The sequence below is a fragment of the Oryzias melastigma genome, linkage group LG13, assembly GCF_002922805.2.
Source record: "Oryzias melastigma strain HK-1 linkage group LG13, ASM292280v2, whole genome shotgun sequence".
Taxonomy (NCBI): domain Eukaryota; kingdom Metazoa; phylum Chordata; class Actinopteri; order Beloniformes; family Adrianichthyidae; genus Oryzias; species Oryzias melastigma.
Window position 1 is genome coordinate 25,187,074 of NC_050524.1, and position 25,926 is coordinate 25,212,999.

The 25,926-nt window shown below is 42.1% G+C and overlaps 1 protein-coding gene across 2 annotated transcripts; it reads left to right on the forward strand.

Moving 5' to 3' along the window:
• Positions 1-199: 199 nt before the first annotated feature.
• Positions 200-25,897, forward strand: LOC112136440 (period circadian protein homolog 2). 2 transcript variants are annotated; one of them, XM_024258140.2, is made up of 22 exons: positions 200-1,086; positions 3,323-3,846; positions 7,174-7,266; positions 7,482-7,636; positions 7,735-7,856; positions 9,135-9,336; positions 11,144-11,195; positions 12,298-12,440; positions 13,787-13,865; positions 13,947-14,053; positions 14,154-14,307; positions 14,395-14,503; positions 15,282-15,555; positions 16,695-16,845; positions 18,027-18,163; positions 18,241-18,444; positions 18,526-18,771; positions 19,842-20,923; positions 20,995-21,190; positions 22,442-22,673; positions 22,756-22,906; positions 23,648-25,897. In XM_024258140.2, exons 2-22 carry the CDS (start codon positions 3,509-3,511, stop codon positions 23,801-23,803), a joined length of 4,383 nt encoding a protein of 1,460 aa, XP_024113908.1. In that variant the 5' UTR covers positions 200-1,086; positions 3,323-3,508; the 3' UTR covers positions 23,804-25,897. The 2 variants fall into 2 exon arrangements, with proteins under 2 accessions (XP_024113908.1, XP_024113909.1); XM_024258141.2 differs by lacking the exon at positions 200-1,086 and adding an exon at positions 1,156-1,326.
• The last annotated feature ends 29 nt before the right edge of the window (positions 25,898-25,926 follow it).

Genomic DNA, 25,926 nt, shown 5'->3' on the forward strand with positions numbered 1-25,926 from the left:
TTTGGATTGGGGGGGGGGGCATCACAACATTTGGGGGCATTGCCCCCTTAACCATTCCTATATCCGGCCTTGGTGCCTCTTCAATCTGCCCCTTGGCACTGGCGAACAGCCCAGGTTCACGCACAGGGCTACTCGGCGCAGACTTTTGGCTTCAGGAGGAGACAATGTGTTGTTGTGTCTGCTGGTCCGCCCGGGATCATCGGTGCCTCGCAATCTCCTCCGCCAGGAGCAACAAACCAGAACCAGCTCGGCAGAGTTTCATTCACAAAACGAGGAGCCACGTCCGTGACGCAGTGCTGCCGGGAGAGAAAGCCCCCTGCAGTTGTTGTTGTTCGTGTCTGCTCACTAAAAACTCCCTCTATCTGTTGACTCCGACATTTATGTTCGTTTTTATTTCTAGACCAGACGCTGGTTCGGGTGGAGAATTCTGCGGACGGGACGCAGAAACCGCAAACATGTTTGTTGGAGAGTTCAAAGTGTGGTATTCAGTCCCTCCCCAGTGGTCACGTTTATTGAAAAACTATTGACTACTTTTTCCGGAGTCGCGAGCTCCGGCTGTCATAACGTCACCACTCCCTTTGAATGAGCTGATTTTTTTTTTTTGTCTGTTGCATTGCCACACGCATTGTATTTTATGTAATTGCAACACTCGATACGTTGTTTAAAGCTGTATTACTCCGCGTTGTCGTAACTGTCCAGCTTCAACGCCCCACGATACACACAACATGAGATTCCACGTGCGAGGGTAACTTGTTTATATAAAACGACGGACAGCTCCCCGGACCAATCAGACGCCGCCATCGCGATTCCGTAACATTCTCCATGGAGACCGCTCGATTTCAGCCAATCAGCGGACGCCAGAGGAGGAGTCTGAATTGAGGTCGAGCACGGGGCTCGCTGATTGGTGCGCTGGTCTGGACCGGTGAACGGTGGGGAGGGAGCTGAGTATTAGTGTGTCACCCAGTCTGGAGAGCGGCTCCCATTCAGGAATACTGGAAGTCTCCGATAAATGTGCTCGCCGTTGGCGGTTTTTCACGTTTTTCGTCGCAGGGTAACGCGGAGGTGAATCTTCGACCCGACGCGCAGGTATGTGTTCATTTTTTCCCTCCATTCAGTCGCAAAGCGTGAAAAATAAGTTGCATAACAAAATAAGGAACTGCGCATGCGCGACATTCTCGAATGCTCTACTTATTGTATTTTTATCACCAAAAAACGCCTTTCTGAGCCCCGCAGTCGCTCATATACGAAGGGGGTGGACGTTACTTGTCCGACGAGCCGTTTCGGTGTGAAAAGCGGTGGTTTGGGGTCGATATTTTCACGAAAGAGGTACTTTTACATAACTGTGTCAGTATACCGTGCAGTGGATTGCAGGTCAACGTGTATGTGGATTTTCATAGCAGGTCAATGGGAAGTGGGAGGGGGGTGCTAATTCCTACTGCTAAAGTTCAGCTTTTTATGTTTTATTTTTTTTATTAGCTAACATTCAAGCTTATAATTAATTTGTAATATATATATATATATCATTTATATATTTATTAGGTTATTCTAATTAACTTGATTGGTTCCTTAGAAAGCATAGGCCAAAATTTTAGCCATTTCAACTTGTAAAAATATACTTTTTAGCCACTTATAAGCTATTGTTACTTAAACAAGACAACATGCTTGATTTTTAAACAAGTTTTACACATTTTTACTAATATAAAGGTCTAGCAAATTTAAAAAAGATAACGTATTTGAGGGGTTAATACATATTTATTTGAACTACCTCACATATTTGTGGCATCTATACCACCTGTAGTAAATTCTAGAGTTATTATCTCTGTCAATTTTATTCATATGTGTGAAATGACATTGAAGTTTCTATATCTGAGCTATACGTTTGCATTTGCATATTGAATATTGCATAACAGGAACAAAGTATTGCTCTTGTATGCCTTATACAAGGCAAATGAACCACAAAGTGTGATGTAACTTCCCTGATGTGGTCACTTTCAAGGAAATCTCATGGACATTTTTTGTCAAAAAAAAACAAAAAACTTTGATCTGAGGATAGAAGTTTTTGTCTGGTTCCAAGAGGATGATGGAAGTGTGTTTGTTTTTAATGCAACTGAGAACAACAGACTTGTAGGCTAAAAATCAGTGTAAGACTGGAGGAAGAATTGCAAAGGGGAGAAAAGGCAGAGGGCTTTATGAAACAGTCAGCGCAGTGCTGCGCCGCACTGAACGGCTCAATCCATGTGACTGGAGCAAGGGGGTTGTATAATGCTCAAGATCTGTGCCGCGGCTTGCTGGATCTGAGCTCACTTTGAGGTAGAGCTTACCTGAAACCGGAGGGAGAATCGCTCCTGCTCGTTAGCGTTTGTTTGGAGCGTCGCCGGGGAGTTTGGAGGCGGGTGTGAGCTGCTGCTGCTTCACCTGTGGAGGTTAGGGGTGCAGGTAAGTCCAGATTGATGCGGTTAAATAGCAATCAGTTGATATTTCACAATTAGATTAGTCTGTGGATTCTTCCAAATTGTTTTAATGTTTAATTGTTCTGCAATTTTTGCCTCAATGGTTTGCCGTATCTGGATGATGGATTTGGGAAAAGTGGTAGATTTTTGGCCAATATATTGACTTTTTCCACAAAACTCCATTCAACTTTTAAAATAAGGAGTTTGCTGGGTAATAGGGAATAGTTGGTAGTTAATTTTGTTTTTCTTGAAGCAAGATTTCCCCAGAAATTTGGGGGGGAATGACTAATAAAAGCACCAAAAAGATGCATGTACGCACATTTCTGCTCACTTTATGCATCTTTTTGGTTTAGGGTAACTAAATGCAAATGTGTTTTTTACTAATTAAAACCAATTAATCTTTTTGGAGGGGGACAAAAATTATTAATTATTCAGAACTCTATGCCTGGCAGCACAGACCAGATGTTTTTTGTCTTTTCTTTCATATATCACACAGCAAAACTGCTGTTTAACATATTTTACAGTAAAATAGTTACTGAAAAATGTGTTTGTGTTTTTTTTGCCCATTCCTCGTGTCCAGTTCCATGTTGAGCATCTGGATCACAGTGGTCAGAGGCTTAACCCCCCTCCCTCAGGAAAGGCCAGGCCTGTTTTGCTGTGATGCTCTTATGAAAGAAGGATGTGCGTCCGTTTATTTTGGGTTGATGTTTATCGATGCGCAGAGACAGCTGGCCGGCCGCATCAGCCTGCTGCAGTTTGGATGTCTTAATCCATATTGATTGTTTCTGTTTTTAGGTGCGAGTTTTTTTTTTTACTATTTTGAAAATATTTTGTATGAGTAACTTCACTTGTTTCCTCTCCTCCCTCCACAGATCTGTTGAAGCCTCCTCATCCTTTGCAGTCCCGCCTCATGGTTTTGCCATGTGGAAAGTTTCCTAATTTTCCATCAGCTGCCTTTTGGCGCATCTTAACAATAAGGATCCGAAGCATCTGTCCGGCAGCACCGGTGTGGAGCAGATTTCACGCCTAAAGAAGAGCAGGGTCCTCTTTGCGGCTCTATGAGCCAACTGCAACGCATGGCCAGCAGTTACGGCAAAGCTTGTGGCGGTCAGAGCGGCGTGGAGCTCGAACCTGACTTGGGACTGGCCTCTGAAGGCAGCGATAGCAGCCACGAGAATGCGGCCTCACTGGGCTCTCCCCACGACGACAGGAAGCGGCAGCGGCCGGCGCTGCACGAGGACGTAGAGATGGGCGGCAGCGGCTCCAGCGGGAGCGGGACCGAGTCCCACGGAAACGAATCGCACGGGAACGAGTCCCATGGCAACGAATCCGTGGTCAGCTCCAACGGCAACGGAAAAGATTCCGCTCTGCTGGAGTCTTCAGGAAGCAACAAGAGGTGAGCAACCGTCACACGCACAGAATCGTAGCTTTGTCCCTGCAGAGGACGGCCTTCTAGGTCAAGGAAGTAAAGGTCACCTTCTGAGTCATTTTTGCTGTCAAGGAAAAGGGGCGCCACAATTCGTCAACAAAGTTGAACAAAGATGTGAGCGATCAGCACCAAAAAATATACTTTTTTCCTCATTTGAGTCAGTGAGACTAAAACTTTCTTTTTAGTGAAAAATACTTGCTTGTTTCAGATGCTGACCTCATTAGAGAGATAAATAAAACACCTTGGACCCTATCTATATACCTTTTATATATAACATTGATATTAAATTGTTACAACATCTTGGGGGGGGGGTCAAATAATGTTAGCATGAATGCTGAAAGCTGAATTTGGCCACTGAAGATGATAATGATGATAGCTGAAGATTCTCAAATTGATAGCTAAAACACTGAAGCTGATAGCCAGCTAAAATATTAGTTAAATGCCAAATTAGCCTAAAAACAAAATATGGCCTATGTTTGCCAAATCAGCTAGCATGTAACTGGAATATAAACTTCAAAATAGCCTAAAAAAACACCTTAATGTGTGCTTTACATCCACTTTTAGTCGACTAACCTGTAAAAATAATCAGTAATTAGTCGACTTATTAGAATAATAGTTTCTAAAAGCAATATCTCTGACTGCAGACGTGGATCCATAGACCTCACAGAGACAGACTCTATCAGCGCTGAAGGTTTTTATATATTTTTTTTTTTAATCATTTTAGAACTTGAAACTTGCAGGAACTTGAAAAGACTTTATTCATCATTTTCTCTTCTTTTCTTTTTTTAACACACCCTTCACATCCGTGCATCACTATAACCACTAGTCTGAAAGAAAGGGGGAAAAAAGCTCAATTAAAAGTGTGTTGTTACATAACTGGTGCTGATGTTTTTCCTCCTTCACTTTCATGGCTGAGGTGGAGAGAATTAAAAAAATGTCATTAAAGTTTCTCACTGAAATACCAAACGGACCACCTCCACATTTATTCATCGTGTCATTGAATCAAATTTAAGGAAAAACCTTTTAGTTTAGTGTATAAAATGTGTGTAAAATATAAAATCCACCCTTATAATCTGGTAATCTGCCTTAAATAGGAACTCAGGTGCTGACTGACCTTCAAATGATTTTCTCTGGCACATGTGCCCAAAAATGTGTAACAGTGGTAAACTATCAATCTATACCACTTGATGCATTACTAGAGAATGATACCTACTGTAGTCAGGAACCTCCCTGTCCACGTGTGATGTCACGACTAATTGACTATTAATTCAATCGTCGACTATTTTAACAGTCGATTAGCTGTCGATTAGTCGACTAATTGTGGCAGCCCTAGTAGAACATAAATCAGAACTTGACTCCATAACTTTTAAAATATTCTACAAAATGCATCTGAATTTGTGCTTTTTGCAGTCATAGCAATCACATTAAAAAGTCCTGAGGATGAACACTTCCTGAGTTTAAACTTGTCTTCTCTGAACCACTTCTGTGGTTTCCTCAGTTTGATGAAAACAAAGCACTTTATCAGAAACTGCTGGTACCAATTCAGTTTGATTTGAAGGTTTTGTTCGTCTCTTGGAAAAGCAGTTCTTGACAAATTTGTGTCGCCAACACGAGTCGAAAGGAAGAAAATGGCGTCTTGTTTGCTGTGCTTTGACTGGTTTAGCTGAGAGTTCCTAGAAACTGAAGTTTACTAAGACTTCTTTGTTCATTCTTGAAGATCCTCGCCAGTGAAAATTTGTTTTATTTACCATGTTCCTGTAGTATTTTTCTCATGATGGAGGACATATAAAAGCTAATTTATGCTTAAAATTGCATTTCTGAGTATGTCTTTATTTAAATTGTTGTGAATCAGGAGCAGCTGTCTGAAAAAGTTTGTGGTTGTGATGTAAATGTACAAACAGCAGGTCAGTCTCCCTGCTCTGCTCCATTCTGATGCATCCACTTTCAGACAAATAGATCCATGAACGTCTTTGTTTTGCTCGTCTGAGCCGGAATCTGGATCTAAACTGTACGGTTGGATATCTCTGACATTGCTCACTATTTTTGATGCGTCACTAATGTTAGCTTGAGGTTGTGAGGGGCTGTAAGCTAGAGAGAGAGCACGTAGACAAAGGGATGATGGGAAATTAGTCCAGGTTTCCTTCACACCCACAACTCAGAGATGAATTTCTAATGCATTCCTGCCGCTCTGCAGAAACTCTATCCTAGAAAACGACACAGGTTTTTAGATTTTGGCTAAATATGGCATAATCACGAATCGAAAGCACCAGGAACCCTTTGAAAATACATCCAGAGACGATCTGGGTGGGACTAAGTCTTTGTGCAAGCCTTTATCAGAAGAGTTTCTGCAGTCACGAGTGTGATCAGGGTGCTCCATGTGCATGACACCAACAAAAGGTGAAGCAGCATGGCCTCACGCCTGAACCAGCCATCACCAGTTCTGTAATGTTGGCTCTGTCATTAGAGGCGCCTGTCAGAGTCCCTCCAGAAAGCCCGACTGCTGCTGGAGCCGTTATGGAGCATCGGTGAAGGAGCGGTGGGCTGTAGAGGTCAGCATCGCTGGGTTCTGTGTGACTGTGTCTGAGGGAGTCAGGAACATCATGTAATGTAGAGCTCTGGTGATGCATCCAAACTAAGCATATCTTGTAGTTCTGCCTGTTACACTCATAATTGCTGCCAGAACGTTCTAGCATTTGTTTGGTAAGTTGCACATAGACCCACTATACCCGGCCCTCCAGATCATTATTGTTATCAACGGCCCGATGTTATCATGTGATTAATTTCCAACTTGTATAATTTTGACAGAATATATTTTATGGAGAGTAAAAAATTTAAAGTTATTTAAGGTTTAAGTTGATTTATTCTGGAATAATATTCCTGTATTTTTCGTATTCATGATTATGTTAAAAAGTTACAGTTTTTAAGTTTTCAAAATTGTCATCCAAAGTTTGACCATTTGGGGATTTACTAAGATTTTTTAGGCTGTTTTGGAGTTTAGCTAATATTTCAGTTGCGAGCTAGCTGTTTTGGGTCCCTGTGCCCCTCAAGTACAAAACAGAGGGTGCTGTTACGCTGTGGAGACCCCGAAAGGGATAAGCCGAAAGTGAAGAAGAGGGTAGCAGTTTTGGCAAACCTACACAGAAAAGTATGACCACACCCATGAGATGAATGAAAACACTTTGTGGCGCTTTACAGCAAGACATTTAAACATAAAAAATCCCTTTCTGCACTTGTATCCCCTGTTTCCTGTATTTATTTTTTCCAAGCAATAAATGAAATGTTTTGTTTTTCCAGCTCCAACTCCCACAGTCCCTCCCCACCAAGCAGCTCCAACGCGTTCAGCCTGGTGAGCTCAGAGCAGGACAACCCGTCGACCAGCGGCTGCAGGTCGGTGTCACTCCCACACTGTGTTCAGACTCTCACCTTCCAGAAACTTCTGAAAATTCCACTGGCAGAAGATGCACGGAGACGCTTGTAAATCACGGCCAGCGGCCGCCTCCTCCGCCTCCTGCTCTGCTTCCAGTGTGAAGACAGATTGTGTCATTGCTGGTGAGATGCTGTCATTCTGAAGCACACGTGTCTGGCTCTGTGACATTCAACAGCAGCGAACAGTCGGCCAAAGCCAAGACACAGAAGGAGCTTTTCAAGACCCTCAAGGAGCTGAAGATGCACCTGCCCTCGGAAAAAAGGAGCAAGGGCAAGTCCAGCACCGTCAACACGCTCAAGTACGCGCTGCGCTGCATCAAGCAGGTCAAAGGTAAGACGCTTTCCTTTACACTCTACTGTGTTACTTTTCTGGATCAAACGTTTCCTTCAACAATCAATTTCAACATTTTCCATGTGTTTGTGTTGCAGCCAATGAGGAATACTACCAGATGCTGATGATTAATGACAGCCAGCCGCCGGGGTTCGATGTGTCATCCTACACCATTGAGGAAATCAACACCATCACGTCAGAGTACACCCTCAAAAACACAGTGAGTTTCCCCACTCTCCACCCCACATTTAGAAACCACCTGCAGTCACACCTTCTGTCAAGACGCCGTTCCTCACGCCGCTCTTCTCCATGGAATCATGTGCTCCACCATATTTCAAGGTCACATCGCTGTAGTGATTCCACCACAGATCTCTGGTTGTAGAGCAGGAAAGATTCATTCAAGCAAAGGAGTCTGACTGAAAGATCAGAACATGCAGGCAGCTAATAACCTTTGACCTCATAAAACCAATAAATGTGAACGACCGCTGTTTATAAATCCACTGTTTTATGATTAGGATAGAAATTTACATACAATTAGGTTTTCAAATGACAACTTGTGCAAAGGCAGTGCATTGTGGTCTATATTCACTGTACTAAATATATATATATAAGGAGTGTAAGGACAATGGATTCAGTGATGTTTCAGGATATATTATTTGCCGATAGTTGTATAAAACACTGACAGCAGAACAAGATCTCCTGAGATCCAGCTTGTTTTAACTGTTCAATCTCATCGGTTCAGTCAGCCTCATGGTTATTATTTGAGACATGTACTACTTAGTATGAGTCATACTCTTTAAAAGAAAAAGGGAAATATTGTTCTTCTACAGTCTTGGGATATATTGCAATATATATCGTATCGCAAGATATCAAAATCCAATTTTTTTTAAATTCTTATGATACACCCAATTTGATTCAATGTTGAGTTTACACATTTAGACATATTTGTTTAGACATACATTAGTAATCTATATATATGTTTTTAAGATGTCCATATTAATCTAATAAAGTTCACATACTGTAAAATGTATTAGTAAAGTATTAATGAGATTGTTGGTACCATAGAGGGTTTAATGGATTCAAACACAGGAGCTCCAAAAATTGTTCTGCTTCCCCTGAAAGGGGTTTCAGTTTGGCCACGAGGTCACGATATAGCATTACACCTTATTCCAGAAAAAGAAGAAAGTATGAGGGAAAAAAACGATCTTTCAAACCACAAATGGTTTCCTTAGAAAATATTTCCTTTAAAGAGTTTGGAAAATTCCTGTCTGTGAGTTTATAAAGATGTTCATTTAGTCAGTAATCTATGTTTAGGTCGATTGAGCGTTAGCATTAGCCGTCCTATAGGAAATCCCATTATACATTAGCATCAAGCTAACGGACTTTAGCTTATGTGCTGAATCGATTTATATTTTTACAAATCAATGATTGATCTATTAATCTTAGACTGATTCGGATCGATTTTTACCAACATTTTGTGACGTTTTTCTTCCTGCAGGACATCTTTGCCGTGGCCGTGTCCCTCATCACCGGAAAGATCGTCTACATCTCCGACCAGGCCGCTTCCATCCTCAACTGCAAGAGGGAGGTGTTCAAAAACGCCAAGTTCGTGGAGTTCCTGACGCCTCAGGACGTCAGCGTGTTCTACAGCTTCACGACGCCCTACCGCCTCCCGTCATGGAGCATGTGCACCGGAGCAGGTACGAGCGCTAACCAGCATGTAGGATGTCTTCATCACAGATCAGCACGTTGCAGAACCACATGTAGCATGACCCACATCACCTGCACCGACACATGTCTCCCCATCCCTCACATCATGCCTTCATTAACGCAGATTTCATTAACATGCTGAGTCACACATTAATAAATGCTCGCCTACTAACAGAACCGTGGAAGATTTGCTGAACGCCTGATGATATATGGATGCCATCAGACATTAGAGTAACTTCAGAAAATCATTTCAAGTTTTTCATGTCCAATTTATTTATTTTATATGTTTATGTATGAATTAAAAATGTGCTCAACATAATTCCACTTCTGATCAGTTTTAATCCGTGAAAAGTTTTTCAAAACTCTTTAAATTTGGAATGTAGAAAGAAACAAGAGCGAGGCAAATATTCAGACTCTTAATCATTGGATTTTCTCTCATTTAGTTCCATTGATGACTGCAAAATTTCAACGGTTTTGATTTTAAAACTTTCATTTAAAAAAAACAGAATACTGTTGTCTGCTTCAGTATCCAGACTTTAGTCAGAACACAACAACCACTGTCTGAGCAACACAGTGTGAACATTTAAGACTCTTTAATGTTTAATATCTAGAACCAACAAAAGTTTTTTCGTGTGTCAAGAAAACGTCAGAAACAGCCCAGAGCTTCACTGCGTATTAACTACAACACAAATACGCTTTTTCAAATGGCGTTTTTCATGACTCACACTGACTCAAATAAAGAAATAGTCAGAAATGTAATTTTTAATCTTAATTTTCTTTATATATGTCCTGTAGCATCAGAAAATGCCACAAGAACACCATTCTCATCAGTGGATCTCATGAAATTTGACAAACTTTGCAGTCTTCTTGGTGCTGCTTCATCATGTAAACTCAATGTTAGTAGTTTAGTCACTACTTAATATTGACTGTTGCTGCGTTCATCTAAAATCGACAAAGATTCACTGTAAATTTTAAGCTTTATTTAGTTCCCGGCTGCTGGTTTCCGAGGTCATGTTCGCACGTCCTTCACCACCGATAGTGTCAAAGTTTACCAAACCTGAGTGAGCAATTCATTCACGGCATGGAGTCGGTTTGGAGCGATGAGCCGACAGCACGGCGGATCTGTCTTTACATAAACAGATGGAGGGCCGGAGAAAAACGAGAAGCTGTGAAATCTCCCCCGTATGTGTAGATCCAACATTAGCTTCATCCCTTCATTTATGGCTTTAATGTGCTTTGTGAAATCCTGGCCTTCACACAAGAGAGCAGAAAAATAAACCGCCTTCATCGACAGCGGGTTTGGTTCGTAGAGTCTGATGAAAATGGGTTAAAAAAACACTAAATCTTTGGGGATTTTCCAAAAGAGTTTAAAAACTGAAATCAATCATCACATAGAAAGCTCGATCTGTGTCGGTTTAAAACGTTTCCTTAATTCTACAGGCCTAAAGCAGCTTTTATGTTAGTTTTTAATGCAAGAATTGATCGTTTTGCCATTGAAAGTTGTTCTGCCTTTGCTTTGTTCAAATCACAATTTGTGGAAAAACTATAGTTTTACATTTTAATAAACACAATTTATTTGAATTGTGTTGAATCAGAAATCAGATCAATTAGAGAAACGGTGAAATGAAGTGGATTCATCAGAGAGATTCTCTTTTCATTCCTGTTGTGGGGTAACTTGGGGTTGTTTCCCCCTCAGACCTCACCAGCTTCATGCGATGGGACGGAGTTGTAGGGTTTTCAGTCCTCGCTGGCTAAAAAATCCAAGATGTTCATCACATGTTTTGCTCTCTCGCGCAGAGTCGTCTCCCACGGAGTGCATGCAGGAGAAATCCTTCTTTTGTCGCATTAGGTAAGTGATCACCGCACACATCTGAGTTTTCTCCTCAGCTGGAGGGCAGGAAGGCAAACCGACAGGACAACAGAAACGCTTCTATCGCCCTCTAGTGTCCAGACGAAATATAACCCTCGGTTATAAACGCCATGTTTACTCGTTTCCTGTCATTTTCTTCATCAGTTATCCCTCTATTGTTGTTTATCTACCCATCTACTGTTATTTATGATCAAATATCTTGATAAAGATTGTTAGAGCATTTGTTAAGCTTGTAAGCAGTTCATTAATATGGCATTTATAGACGATGGTCTCACTTTAGATGAAATTACTAAGTTTATTAATAAACCTAACGGATTATTGTAGTAATGAATGTCTTACTAATAACCTATAAACACATTATAAATGTTAGTTAATGTGTTTATAAAGCTTGTTATAAATTATTATAAAGCGTTAGTTTTTTTTTAATAATAAATGTGAATTATATTTCTTTTTTGGCATGAATATTATAAAGAGAAACTAATTTAAATTCGACTTTATTTATATATTTTTCTGCTACAAAGCATCTCAAATTGCTTTCCACAATAAAATAATTAATAGTAAGATTAAATGTAGGAATTAAAATAGCAATCATAATAAAAAAGGAACGCATTAAAAGCCCAGCACACATACAAATAAGTACAATCAAATTAAATTGAATTAATTATTAGTACAATTGTAAAAAATCAAATTATAACATGTGGACGAATAGGTTTTTTTTAAAGTCTGAAATAGTTTTTAACGTTTGACTGTAGCTTGAATTACTTCCTTTCAAAATAAAAGTGCCAAACAGGGTCTTTGTTGCTTTTAACTCAGAAAAATTCAGCCTTATAACCAAAGTTTTGCTCAGTTGATTTAATCTGTGCCTTCTGCAGGAAGCATGGAGTGAACGTGAAAACCTTTACATAGTTTATGTGCACCTCAGCCATACATTAATAAACGTGACTAATCTGAATTCAGTAAACGTCAATTTATTTCTCTAAGAGCCCCCTGAGGCTCCAGAGCTTCAGGTTCCAGACAGCTTTTAAATGAGTCCCAGAACGCATCGCTGACGTTTGTCTCACGGCTCTGTCTCCCCGTGTAGTGGCGGGAAAGAGCGCGAGGGGGACCTGCAGTACTATCCTTTCCGCATGACCCCGTACCTGATGAAGGTGCAGGACGCCGAGCTGTCTGAGGAGCAGTTCTGCTGCCTGCTGCTGGCCGAGCGGGTCCACTCCGGCTATGAAGGTGAGCCTCTCTCAAACACCTCGGGTTTCCTCTTTGTTAAGGTCACCACAGAAGGGCCCACCGCTGAACGAGCCACCTGACGGCGCGGCGATGCTGGATAATGACGTCAGATGAATCGGTCCTTCTTTTAAACAAAGAACCAGCAGGTGCTCTGCTGCTTCCACTGGAAATGTGGGTCAGGCGCTAAACGCTGAGCCATGCTGTAAATGTGTGGCAAAAGCGTGAACTCATTAAACACACAGCAAAATTCTGGAATCATCGCATAATGTATGTTTGATGTGTCACTTGGACCACCAGAGAAGAAGGTCTTGACAGAATTATCTAGAGATGTCCCGATCTGAGTACGAGGTTTCAGACTATCAGATATTTCTTCATTTCTATTATTTTGATCAGTGCTGTATGTTTAAAGCTTATTGTTTCACATAAATGCCCTAGTTTCAGTCTGCATATCATGAATAGATCACATGACATGGCACTAGTTTGAAGAGGAGAAAAGGAAAACAGTTCAGTAAAGTTGGAGAAATGTTCACAGATTCGGACTTCCAGGATCAAAAACTCTTTATAAATGTTTCAAAATGACAACAAGTGTCCCTATTACTTTGTCTTAAAACAACCTACAAAGATATTTAAATAGAAAAACATGTATATACATTAAAAAACAAAAGCAGACGTTTTTTTACAAATATACTCCTTGTGTGTAGGAAGATGCATAACCCCCTAAGTTAAAAAAAATAGATAAAAGAAAGAAAAATATTTAATTTATATTCTTTTAATGAGAATGAAACGTAAAGACGGCTGCTAAGAGACCGTCTGCAAAGTACAAACTCCAGGAAAAGATGATGAAAAAATCCATAATCTCTCAAGACGACCAGAACTAGTTGATGTTTACATTGATATGAGCGAGTCATGAAACTCATCATATATACATGCTACAATTTTGGAAGAAATTAATTTTTTTATACATATAACTTGGGCTGGGAAAGTTAATGGGATTAATCAATCAGAATATTATTATTATCTATTATTTCTAGTTGGTAGTAGCACTGTTATTACTTAATCATTTAAGCTATTCTCTGAAGTGTTCTGTTTAAGTGTGGAAAGATATAAGAATAAAGTTACTTATGTTAATTAAATAAATAAAATCGGTTACTTTCTTAAAACTGTTGCAAAAGTATTAGATCGGGTCTCAGTAAATACTCGACATCAAATGAATCGAGACTTCCCTACTAACACAAATACTCATCTCTGTTGTACTGCCTCAAACACACCGTCTAGAAATGCTTTCACAAGCTGCTTTGGTTTTTATGCTTCATCTGCAAATCTCTCTTCTTCCATGTCCCCTTCAGCCCCCAGAATACCCCCAGACAAAAGGATCTTCACCACCACTCACACCCCCAACTGTGTGTTCCAGGATGTGGATGAGAGGTGGGTTGTCGGCGCTCAGGTGTTCATGCTGCCGTGCTGCTGCAGCTGTGCACTGACGTGACTGCTCTGTTCCTCCCAAAGGGCCGTACCTCTGTTAGGTTACCTTCCTCAGGACCTGATCGGGACGCCGGTGCTGCTCAACCTGCACCCGAGTGACCGACCCTTGATGCTGGCCGTACATCGCAAGAGTAAGAGGCCTTTGAAGATGTAGACGTGAAGAGAGCCAGAGCCTCTGGGAGCTTCAGGATCTTTCTGGAAACTCAGCTGCTGCTTCTTCTCCCCCCGTAGTTTTGCAGTACGCCGGTCAAGCGTTCGACCATTCTTCCATCCGCTTCTGTGCGAGGAACGGCGAGTACATCACCATCGACACCAGCTGGTCCAGCTTCGTCAATCCCTGGAGCCGCAAGGTCTCCTTTGTCATCGGCAGGCACAAAGTGCGCATGTGAGTGTTCCTCTTTTTGAGTTTTCATTTCTGTGACTGTGCTCCGGGTTTGAAGGAGATCAATGACGGCGTTTGATCTGCTCTCAGGGGTCCCGTCAACGAAGACGTTTTTGCAGCGCCGGCTTTCCACGAAGGGAAGATGATGGATTCAGACATCCAGGAAATAAGTGAACAGATCCACAGACTGCTACTTCAAGTAAGATCCTGAACACGCTAGGCGTTTACCCGGAGGGAAGATCCTTTTATTTTATTGTTATCAATGACCCGATGTTATCTTGCACTTATTTTTTACTTGTATAAATTTGACTAAATATATTTTTATGGAGACTAAATTATTGAAAGTTATTTAGGGTTTAAGTTGATTTTTTTCTGGAATAATATTCCTGCCTTTTTATCATTCATAATTATCTTAAAAAGTTACAGTTTAAAGTTTTAAAAAAATTGCATTCTGCTAGTTTTTTGAACTATTTTAGCATTTACTAAGATTTTTTAGACCATTTTGGAGTTTAGCTCATATTTACACGCTAACTGTTTTGGATCATTTAGGTTTTTTACAGTTTTTTTTAGGCTTTTTTGAAGTGTAATTATTTTTTTCAGCTACATGGTAGCTGTTTTGGCTAACCTAAGTTTCTGTTTTTTTTAGTTTTTTTTTTAGGCTAATTTGGCATTTAGCTAGTTTTATCTGACTATCAGCTTCAGCGTTTTTAACTATCAATTTCAGCATCTTCAGCAGCCAATTTCAGCTTACAGCATTCACACTAGTATTATCTCAGCAAATGATAAATATCTAGTTCATAATTATGTTTAAAAGTTTCCGTTTTTAAGTCTTAAAAATGTAGTTTTAGAGTGTTCAATAAATGTTTATCCTGTTCGGCCCGAGATCTAAGGTGTGTTTTGGATTTTGGCCAGTTGTGAGATTGAGTTTGTCACTCCTGACATAAGTGCTGACGTTTTTTTTTTCTTTTCTTCTCCAGCCGGTTCACAACATGGGCTCCAGCGGCTACGGAAGCCTCGGCAGCAACGGTTCCCACGAGCAGCAGGTGAGCATCAGCTCGTCCAGCGAGAGCAACGGCAACTTCACAGCAGCAAACGCACCAGAGGAGACTTCCAAGACCAAGCCCTCCAGGACGTTCCAAGAGATCTGCAAAGGAGTCCACATGCTGAAGAACCAGGACTCCCAGGTCGGCCTGCACTCCTCCTCGTCCTCAGCGTGGCCGTCCAGACACGACCACAGGAAATCCGCTGACCGTGAGTTCCCCATCACTTAAATGCAGGCTCAGGAGAATTTGTTTAGCAAACATTTTGACTGTTCAACGTGAAACCACATGCTTTTATTGAGGCATATAACTGGTCACTTTAGAATTTTCAGTATTGAAAAATTCCATGAAAAAAAACTGAATTATCAATTTTGAAGAAAAATGTATCAGATCAAGAATGTTTGTTCTGACTGATAAAATTACTGAGTAATAGCTGTTTATTTCTCTATAAAAGTCTATGGAATTTTGGCTTCTTGAAACCAGTTGGTACTTCCTGTTTGGAACAGGAAGGGGAGGGGTCACTCATTCCAGTTCTCATATACAGTCAATTCTCTACACGAGGGGTCTGCAATGATTAGCGCTGAAAGAGCCATTGGGTCCAGGTTCTTATGGACCAAAACTCACTGTATTTATGTTTTAGTGTCCATTGAACCATTCAGTTATAAATTATAGCTTTGAAATGTTCTTCAAAACTGAGTTTTTCTATATAGAAATAATTTAACTTCTTTCATTTTGACAATAGCACATTCAAGTTCCTTTCAAAGTAAAACACATCCTATGTTTAATCAGATCCTTTAGCTGCAGCAGATTTACTTTAATTTAAATGCAAGAAACGTGAGATTTTTTGTTATTATCGCTTTGGTTTTCCTTCATCCTTTTTCTTCTTTTACTAGTGTATAAATACGTGACAACATTAATGTAGCATCCAAATTCTTTTAGAATCTCTACTTGTAATAATGTCACTTTGAGAGTAGATCAAACCTTTTGCCATCATTTTAATCAGTTAGACCTATCTGACATGTCAAAAATCTAAACATAAATTAACTCATTAGTTAAGTTTGAAGTTTTCTTCACAATGGAGCAATAAAAGAGCTGGACGTGGCTCTGGAGCCTCAGGTTGCAGACCCCTGATCAGAACTGATGTTGAAATCATGCACCTGTCTTTATAATTGATAGAAAAAGTATAAAACCTTTTGGCAAAACTGAGCATGCGGTTTTATTTTTTGACATCAAGCAAAAATGAAGCACACATTCAGCAAATAAATGTGTTCTGGGCTCAAAAACACTCAATTCTACCAGGAGATCTTGAAATCGTGCGATCTAAGATTTCTTCTGTCTGTTCGCCTGCAGTCGCTCAGAAAACCTCTGCGGTGCGCACGAGAGACTCGTCCCCCCCCTTACACATCCGGGACAGCACTGCAGCCAGCATGGAGGACTTCACCTGCAAAGACCAGAGCGTCTGCTCATACCAGCAGATCAGCTGCCTCGACAGCGTCATCAGGTAGAGAAATATCCACCGCTGGGAACAAACCGTCCTCATATGAGAGCAAAGCTGCAATGAACATGGTCTCATGGGAGTTTTCTAGGGCTGGGTAGCGATTATAACTTCCAAAAACGATTTGATTCAATCCGTAGGAGCCTGAATCGATTCAATTCGGATCTTTTTTGATTCTTCAATTCAATTTTGATTTTATTCTAGAAATACATTAATAATCTACTATATGTTTTGAATATATCTATATTAATCTGATCCAGTTCACATACTGTAAATGTATCAGTGAAATAATGAGATTGTTAATATCATCCAGTGTTACATAGATTCTCTAAAGGAGAAGTTCTAACTAAAATGTTCAGATCATTAACATTGGAAACATTGTTCTGCTTCTCCTGGAGGACGTTTCAGTTTGGACACTAGGTGGAGATCATGCTATAGCATTACACCTTATTACAGAAGAAATGACAGTATTAGGGGAAAAAACGACCACAGACCACAAATAGTTACTTTAAAAATATTTCCTTACAAGGGCTTGTAAAATTCATGTGTGTGAGTTTATAAAGATGTTCATTTAGTCAGAAATGTATGTTTAGGTCGACCGAGTGTTAGCATTAGCCGTCCTACAGGAAATGATTTTAAACGGTAGCATTGAGCTAGCAGACTTTAGCTTTATGTGATAAATCGATATATATTTTTATGAATCGATTATTGATCTATTAAACGTAAATCATTTCAAATCGATTAATCGATTTTTTTTAACCCTGCCCTAGATTTTCCTAATAGTGATGGATATATTTTAAGAAAATTAAGAATAAAATTTAATTTCATAGCATTTCTTTATTCAAATTGTTCTAAATCAGGAATAGACGGGGAAACGCAGATGCAAAAAGATTGAATTTTGAAGTTGAAAGTAAGCTGAGTGGTCCATAAGCTCGTATAAACAGAGAACTCTCAGCAATGAGAAGGGGAACGGCGGTGGGGTTGCCCTGCTGTAACAATCCCGCCCACAATTTAGAGTTGAATTTCTAATTAACTCCTGCCGCTTTGCAGAAACTCTCCTAGAAAGACAGTTTTTAAGATTTGGCTAAAAACGGCATTATCATAATAATAAAAAAAAAAAAAAGATTTTAAAACGGATCAAGAGATGCTCAGAGTGGGACTTTAAATCTTTTTGTTTTTATTCAAAGGTATCTGGAGAGCTGCAACATTCCTATTACAGTAAAAAGAAAGTACCAGTTCTCCTCCAACACAACCTCATCCAACTCAGACGATGACAAGAGGGGCTCGGAGGACGGCATGCAGGTGCTCCAGGGCACACACTCAGGTATGTGGGAGTCCAGCTGTAACCCCGCCCCTCCCTGCATTGCACTGGAATTAACGAACGCTTCTCTTTACACCCAGATCCTTTGCTAGACACACAGTCAGGTCTGTCGAACATGAAAGTGCCGAAGAAGCCTCCATCAGGGGCAGCTCCTGTGGTGGGCGGCGCCTTAGCCCCACTAACGTTGCCTAGTAAGGCGGAAAGCGTCGTGTCCATCACATCCCAGTGCAGCTACAGCAGCACCATCGTCCACGTGGGCGACAAGAAGCCTCAGCCAGAGTCTGGTGAGTTTCTGATGAGCACCACTTGGAGATTGTGTGTTTGTTTTGTTTGTTTTAACATCCCGGTGTGGTTTTGTGCCGCAGAGATAATTGAAGACGTTGCAGAGAGCCCCGCGCCTCCCGCCGTACCATTCAGTGTGGTGTCTCCGCCCAGCCAAGAGAAGGAGGCCTACAAACGGCTGGGGTTGACCAAGCAAGTGCTGGCAGCACACACCCAGAAAGAGGAGCAGGCCTTCCTGAACCGCTGCCGGGAGCTGCGCAACGCAAGAAGCTTCCAGAGGGAGTGCTCCTCGTATCTGCACCGACAGAGGAGTCCCGCCAACGCTGAAGGTAACACCCACTCAAGTCTGTCGATTCAGAAAACAGCTCCACAGTCCCACTTTGATCATCTTCTGATGATGTGATCAGTGGTCTTTTAATCCTGAATATGCTGTTTTTAGCCAAAAAACTGTTGTTTTCTATGACATATTTTCTGCAGAGCAGCAGGAGTTTATTAGAAATTCACCTCAGAGTTGTGGGACCATTGGTGCTGAGCAACCCTGCCCTCCTCTCTTTCGCTAGCTTACAGCCCCTCACACCCCAAGCTAGCATTAGCGGTGCAACAAAAATGGCATCATTTATTTCCAGCCGTTCAGTTTAGATCCAGATTCAAACTCATACAAGGAAAACAAAGAAGTTCATGGATCTGTTTGTAGCAGGATGCTCAAGGCCCGCACAACATATTTTCTTTATCACAAATACAATTATTTTACTTTATCTTAAATACAATCTTTACCAAACAGAAACGTTTTTTCCGTCTGCTCCTGATACACAACTGAATAAAGAAGTTCTCAGAAATGTCATTTTAAGATTAATTTTCTTTATATTTGTCCTGCATCATCCTAAAAATTCTGCAAGATGTTTAACACCTGAGGCGTCGTTGGAGATGCTTAAAAACAACATTTTAATCGCTGTAACTTTTTAACCGTCAACATAATTCCAGTAGATTCTGAAGGAGAAAAGCGGCTCGACAGCTGACCTTTGACCCTATATGTCCTTCATATATAAAAGTGAGGGGCGGGGCACCTGTGAAAACGAGTTTGATGGATGGTGTAGGGTCAAAGGTCACCTGTCAAAATGAGTTTGATGGAAAGTTTATTCCTGATCTCTCTCATTTGATTTAATCTTGTTTTAATCCCAGAAACTAATGAAGCACAGAAGTTGCACAATTAATTTAAAGTTTAGTAAACTATCATCTAAATTATTTTTAGTTAGTATAAAGTTAATGATGGTTAAGATGTGTGCTTTACATCCACTAATCCACCTGATTAGTCGACTAATAAAATAATCTTTTCTGGCAGCCGTAGAATGAACTAAGTAATCTAACGTTGTGTCATCTTTTTCCTAATCCCCCCTCCCAGAATCATCTGGATTGCGAGGTGCTGCCAAACAAAGCACCACCAAGCCCGAAACTGCGGCAAAGAAGGGCAACCACCGCAACCGAAAGTCCAAGAAGCCGCGGATGAAGCACCCCGATTCGTCCGACAGCGCCGTGTCCAATCGCAAACCTCGCCCCCCTCTCCAGGGTCTCAACCAGACCTCCTGGTCGCCGTCTGAAGCCTCCCAGTCAGCCTTCAACGTCTCCTACCCCACCATGGTGCCTGCATACCCGCTGTACCCCCCGACGCCCGCTGCGCCAGCTCAGGCCCCCCGCCCCGACCCGTCTCTGTCCACCGGCTTTGGGGAGGTGCAGAACACTCAGGCTCCGGCGACGACGACCCCCTTCCCGGCACCCATTGTGACTCCCGTGGTTGCTCTGGTTCTGCCAAATTACCTCTTCCCTCAAATAGGACAGTTGGGTCAGATGGGATCCGCTCCTAGACCGGCATATTTCACCGAGCAGTCGCAAGTGCAGCCTGCGTACTCCGCCCCGCAGCCCTTTCAGGCCGCGCAGCCACCCTACGCCCTGCAAACACAACCGCCCTTCAGCAGCCAGCAGCCGTTTCCCGTGCAGACGGCGTTCTCTCCGCCGCAGCCCTTCCAAGCCGCTCAGACCCCCTTCACCGCCCAGCAGCCTTTCCAGGGCGCTCAGACTGCCTACACCACCCAGCAGCCCTTCGCGGCGCAGCCTCCTTTCACCGTGCAGACTCAGTTTGTTGCTCAGGCCCCATACCCTCCTCAACCCTTCCCCTACACCATCGCTCCAGAACTCCCGAAAGCTCCCGCTGTGGAGCCCAGAGAAGCCGCGGCATCGCGGTCCTCCACCCCGGCCTCCGGAGCGCGAGAGCCCACCACGTCCCCGCCGCTGTTCGAGTCGCGCTGCAGCTCTCCACTGCAGCTCAACCTGCTGAGCATGGAGGAGGGCCAGCGCTCGGTGGAGCGGCAGGACAACACGGCGCCCTCTGCTGGAGGCCAAGCCGGCACTGCAGCTGCCGTGTCTGGAGGACTGGGCGCCTCCGGAGACAAGAACGGAGGCGCCACCAAAACCGACAACCACCAACAGGTGAGACCTGCAGGGAGACTCGCAGACACTCTGTGGGTGTGGCAGCACTTTAACCCACGGTTTCCTTTCAGGTGGAATCTCCGGGCGACGGCGCGCACAGTGACGGGAACTCCTCATCCTGTGACCTCCTGGACATCCTGCTGCAGGAACAGGAGGACTCCCACTCTGGCACCGGATCGGCCACCTCTGGCTCTATGGGCTCTGGCTCCGGCTCTGGCTGCCATGGCTGCCAAACCTCTGCCAGCGAAGCATCCGGCAGCCGAACAGGTCAGCTGAGAATTGATTTGATTTGACATTGAAATCAGAAATGGGAGGATAAAGCCTCTTAAGATGAAATGTTCTCTAGAGGCCCCTCCTTTCCAAACAGATTCAAACAAGAATGACAGAGAAAAAAATCAGCAAAGAAAATTCATAGAGAACACACTGGCTCACAATTTACACCTGTGTACGGCATCAGGATCATCAAACACAATTACGATTTAAAAACATCCCATTCTCCTACATTATGAAGAAGTCTCTTGTTCGTCTCTAAAACATGATGTAAATAAGAGGTTTCTTGGCCAAACTCAGGAAGTAGAGATGTAACAATTCAATCAAGCCACGATTCGATTCAGTTCACAATTTTAAAGTCACGATTTTGATTTTTTCCTTTTTTTTATTCTGTCCAACACACTGAATTAAATGCATTTTAAGGCCAAGTATGTTTTCTTTTTGCCCCTTGCATCAAACTGTGTTTTCCTACTGACAGAAAATATAAAGAAACAATTATACATAATTCTGAAATGATCACAAATCCTTTCAGACTCGGTTGATGTTGTGCACAACCCCCCACCCAGTCACTTCATGCACTCGCCTCACTCGGTGCACATGACCGTTCCTGTGCAGCCAGAGAGCTAAAGAGAGGTAATGAAAATAAACACGGCTCCCTGGAAGAAGTTTGAAGGGAAAGTCGTGAAGCTGCGTCGTCACCATGACTCTAAAGTTCATCAAAAGTTGTAGTAAACTTTTGATGAAAATGTCAAGTTTCAGGGTGAGGAACAAATCTCGGTTTTGCTTGAATTTGCGTTTTAAGTTGTGATCGCAACATCGTGAAATCCTGGAGGGTCTGATTTATGTGAAACTTCTAAATCTGAAGGAGTTGCGAGAATTTCAGGAAGCACAGATGAAGAACACGCAGCCAGTCCACGACGTACACTCAGAGTGAGCCTGCATGGAGAAATGTCATCAGTTCTGTATTTTTCTAAATTTCGGCACTGGCCAAGACAAACCGATTTTTTTATTTTTCTTTAATGATGAACATGTTGACGAGTTTGAATTGTTTTTTTACCGATTCATGAAGAATGGTTACATCCTTATCAGTAAGTAATGCGTGCAAGTAAAAATGATTACTTGGAAGTCCTTATGAAGGAGTTTTTTGTTTTTTTTAAGTGGGTTACACATTTTTTTTCGTTAATTTTAGAGTTTCAAACAGCAAAAATACCAGCTTTTTTAAGCCGTTCTCTCTGTAACTGTGTGCAGGGAGCAGCAACACCAGCAAGTACTTTGGCAGCGTGGACTCCCTGGAACACGATCCCAATGGGAAAGCCAAAATGAGGGGAGAAGGAGGCTCTGAGGGCAGCAAGTCACAGGTCAAAGCTCCAGCCCAAGAAGACGGGGAGCACTTCATCAAATGTGTCCTTCAGGAGCCGCTTTGGCTGCTGATGGCCAACGCCGACGAGAAGGTCATGATGACGTACCAGATGCCATCCAGGTGAGAGGAGCTGCCGCGAATCCAGCTCGGTTTCATGGAAAAGGCGGGGTGTTTGATCTGTGTTGTTCCTTTGGCCTTGCAGGGACATCCAGAGAGTTCTGCGTGAAGATAAGGAGCGGCTGAGGCAGATGCAGAAGAGCCAGCCTCATTTTACCTCAGACCAGCGGCGAGAGCTGGTGGAGGAGCACCCCTGGATGAGGAGGGGAGGTCTGCCTGCAGCCATCAATGTAAAGGTAAGCCGCACGCAGGAGGATGCTGGCCGGACCCTTTAGCTCACATGTGTCAAAGTCGAGGCCCGGGGGCCGGATCCGGCCCTCTGGGTGATTCTATCCGGCCCTCCTGATCATTTTATTGTTATTAATGACCCGATGTTATTTTGCGCACATTTCTAACTTGTATAACTTTGACTAAATATATTTTTATGGAGAGTAAAATATTGAAAGTTATTTAAGGTTTAAGTTGATTTATTCTGGAATAATATTCCTGCCTTTTTATTATTCATATTAATGTTAAAAAGTTACAGTTTTAAAAATTAGCATTCTGTTAGCTTTTTGGACTATTTTAGCATTTACTAAAAAAAATTTGGCCTGTTTTGGAGTCTAGCCAATATTTCAGCTACATGCGAGCTGTTGTGGCTAAATTCTGCGTTTTTTCATTTTTTAGGCTATTTTGAAGTTTAGCTGTTTTTTTCAGCTATCAGCTTCAGAGTTTTCAGCTATAAGCATTAGCATCTTCAGCAGCCAAATTCAGTTTACAGCATTCACACTATCATTATCACAGGTAATGCTATATATCTAGTTCACAATATTGTTTTTAAAGTTTTAAAAATGTAGTTTTTGAGTGTTCAGTACACGTTTATCCTGTTCGACCTATGACCTCAGGTGTGTTTTGGATTTTAGCTCCTTGTGCGATTGAGTCTGACTCCCCTGATTTGGCTCCAGAGCGCAGACTGAGCCCGTTGTGTTTGTCTTCAGGAGTGTGTGTACTGTGAAGATGTAGCAGCGGCGCCGATAGAAGAGGACCTGCCGGACATGGACATGGGCGAGCTGAGTGAGGACCTGAGCAGGGGGGGACAGAGCTCCCAGAACCAGTCAGCAGAGACTCAGCCCCAGCCCGATTCTGGCTCCTGAACCTGCAGCACGCCGCCAGCAGGGGGACACACTCACAATCCTTACAAAAAAGACACAAGCCGAAGTCTGTGCTGATAAATGTATGCACACATCCCTGGTGTGTTCATGTGTGTGAGGCTGGTTCTCTGGGAAAACCCTTCTACACTCTGCTGCCATTTTTACCTTCTGCTCCAACAGAGCATTGATTCCAAAAGAGATCCAGCTCAACAATCCCCAGGGTTATTGTTATTATCATTTCTTTTTTTAGAGTTTTATTTTTACAAAAAACAAAATTGTGATAAAAATGTTGCTGGGATCATTGTTGATACCTAAACCTGTTTCTTGTTTTTATTCCCTGCAGCTGTCAAATCTGCTGCTTTATTCCCATTTATTTATGGTAGAATTCCTCAAAAAAAACAAAAAAAGACCCAGAGGCTTCTTATACGTTTGTGTCATGAATGCATTTGAATGTCACGATGCTCACAGCAGTGTTAGCATTTACAGAGTGTGCAGAGGCGACAATCTCATCACCTTTCCTTAAAGTTTATTATTTATTCTTTTGTTGCTAATGTTTGCAGAGTATGAATCCACTTAAAGCCAAATAAGTAGAGCTATAGGATAATATATGAACACTTTAAGAACTCAGACAGTAAGCATTGTACTTTTTAAAAGGAAGCCCCGCCCACTTCATTTTAGTATGACGTGTTGCCACTTAAAACAGCACGGGTGCTATTAAAAAAGAAAGTGGGAATAATGAGAATAGGTAAAGAAGCTTTTGTAATATTTTTGTAAAGTAAGACTATCAGTATCTTTGAAAAGATGCCCATAAAGTCGAGTTTTACGGGTTGTGTGTGTAGAAACTGGAGGCTCAGAGCTGCAGAATAGTGTGAATGGAATTGCACCTTTTGTCAACTACAGATTGTATCATTTAGTGATATGCTCTCCCTTAAATGTACTTTAAAAGCTCCATTTATTACAAATAGTCTTTATATCTTTGTTCTGACAGAATGATGCAGCACTACATCCAAACTTACACATTATGCAGAACTGTAGGGATTTCCATTGCACCTTTTCCAGATTGTTCTCTTCAACAGTAGCTGCTTTGCAACTTTTTTTATATTCAAATGATTCAGCAGCTTTGAAGTCACCAAGTTACATGGGTTCTGGGTGTTTGTGTTCTGTAATTCTGATGGCAGTTGGGTCGGGAGTTCAGCAAAGCCACTCTGGTTTGCTGCAGAACCACAAGTGTAGCAAAAAGGTGGGAATGTATGAAAGCAGGTTTATTCTGGAGGATGGTCGACGGGAAGTGTGGACCCGCCCCAAACCCACTTAAGTGTTACAAAAACTGTGATCCATGTTGTCTCAAACGGCCCAGGAACAAGGCAGAAGAACCAGGGCTTGTGAACGTCACACAAGCTGGACCAACTCTCTTCATGTTTTCATTTTTTGGTCTTGTCAGAATGTTTTTGTAATCGTTTTTTTCTATTTTACTCCTTGTGCATGTTTTATTTGTGCGGCAAGAGCTTTTTTTTTTTTTTTTTTTTGAGGCGTTGTTGGGGACGAACCCTACCTCTATTTCCAGGTCTGGTCACTGTGGGCCGGCCGTGTGGGTGGAGCAGAGCGGAAACTGAAATGCACTCTGGGAGTCCTGCATCACGCTGGCGGACGCGTTCAGATTCCCTGCTTTCCAACTCTACGACCGATTGAATGAATGCACAGAATCCGTAACCACCCTTAGCAACCAAACTCTATCTCTGTCTTGTGTCCGTCGTGTGCGAGACGTCTGTAAGGGGTCTCCAGTTTGAACCGGTGTATAAACCTAGGAATGCCAGTATGTCGGTGAAACCTTTGAAGAACACTGCGGTTGTGTGCGTACAAACACAAGAGGAAAACACTCTTTAACAAAATTGCACACTGGTCAGCTATTAGAGACTCCCTGATCTGTATGAGAGCACACCATGTTGTTGATAGTCATGTACATTTGTCTCATTGCCACTGTATGAGTCCGTGTTATATTATACTTATACTGGCACAGTTCTGTGCTTTTTTGTAGCTGAGAAGATGTGTGGTTTGTAACTTTGAAACAATGCTGTAATAAAACTACAGCGAAATAAACAGCTGGTCTGACTGTTGATTTAATGTCG

What these genes read in the sequence shown, in the direction of transcription:
- LOC112136440 (XM_024258140.2), top strand. Translation starts at nt 3,509, where the DNA reads ATGAGCCAACTGCAACGCATGGCCAGCAGTTACGGCAAAGCTTGTGGC. An exon ending in AGTACACCCTCAAAAACACA is followed by an intron (nt 7,857 to 9,134) that starts GTGAGTTTCCCC and finishes TTCTTCCTGCAG; the next exon opens with GACATCTTTGCCGTGGCCGT. An exon ending in AGCATCCGGCAGCCGAACAG is followed by an intron (nt 21,191 to 22,441) that starts GTCAGCTGAGAA and finishes AACTGTGTGCAG; the next exon opens with GGAGCAGCAACACCAGCAAG.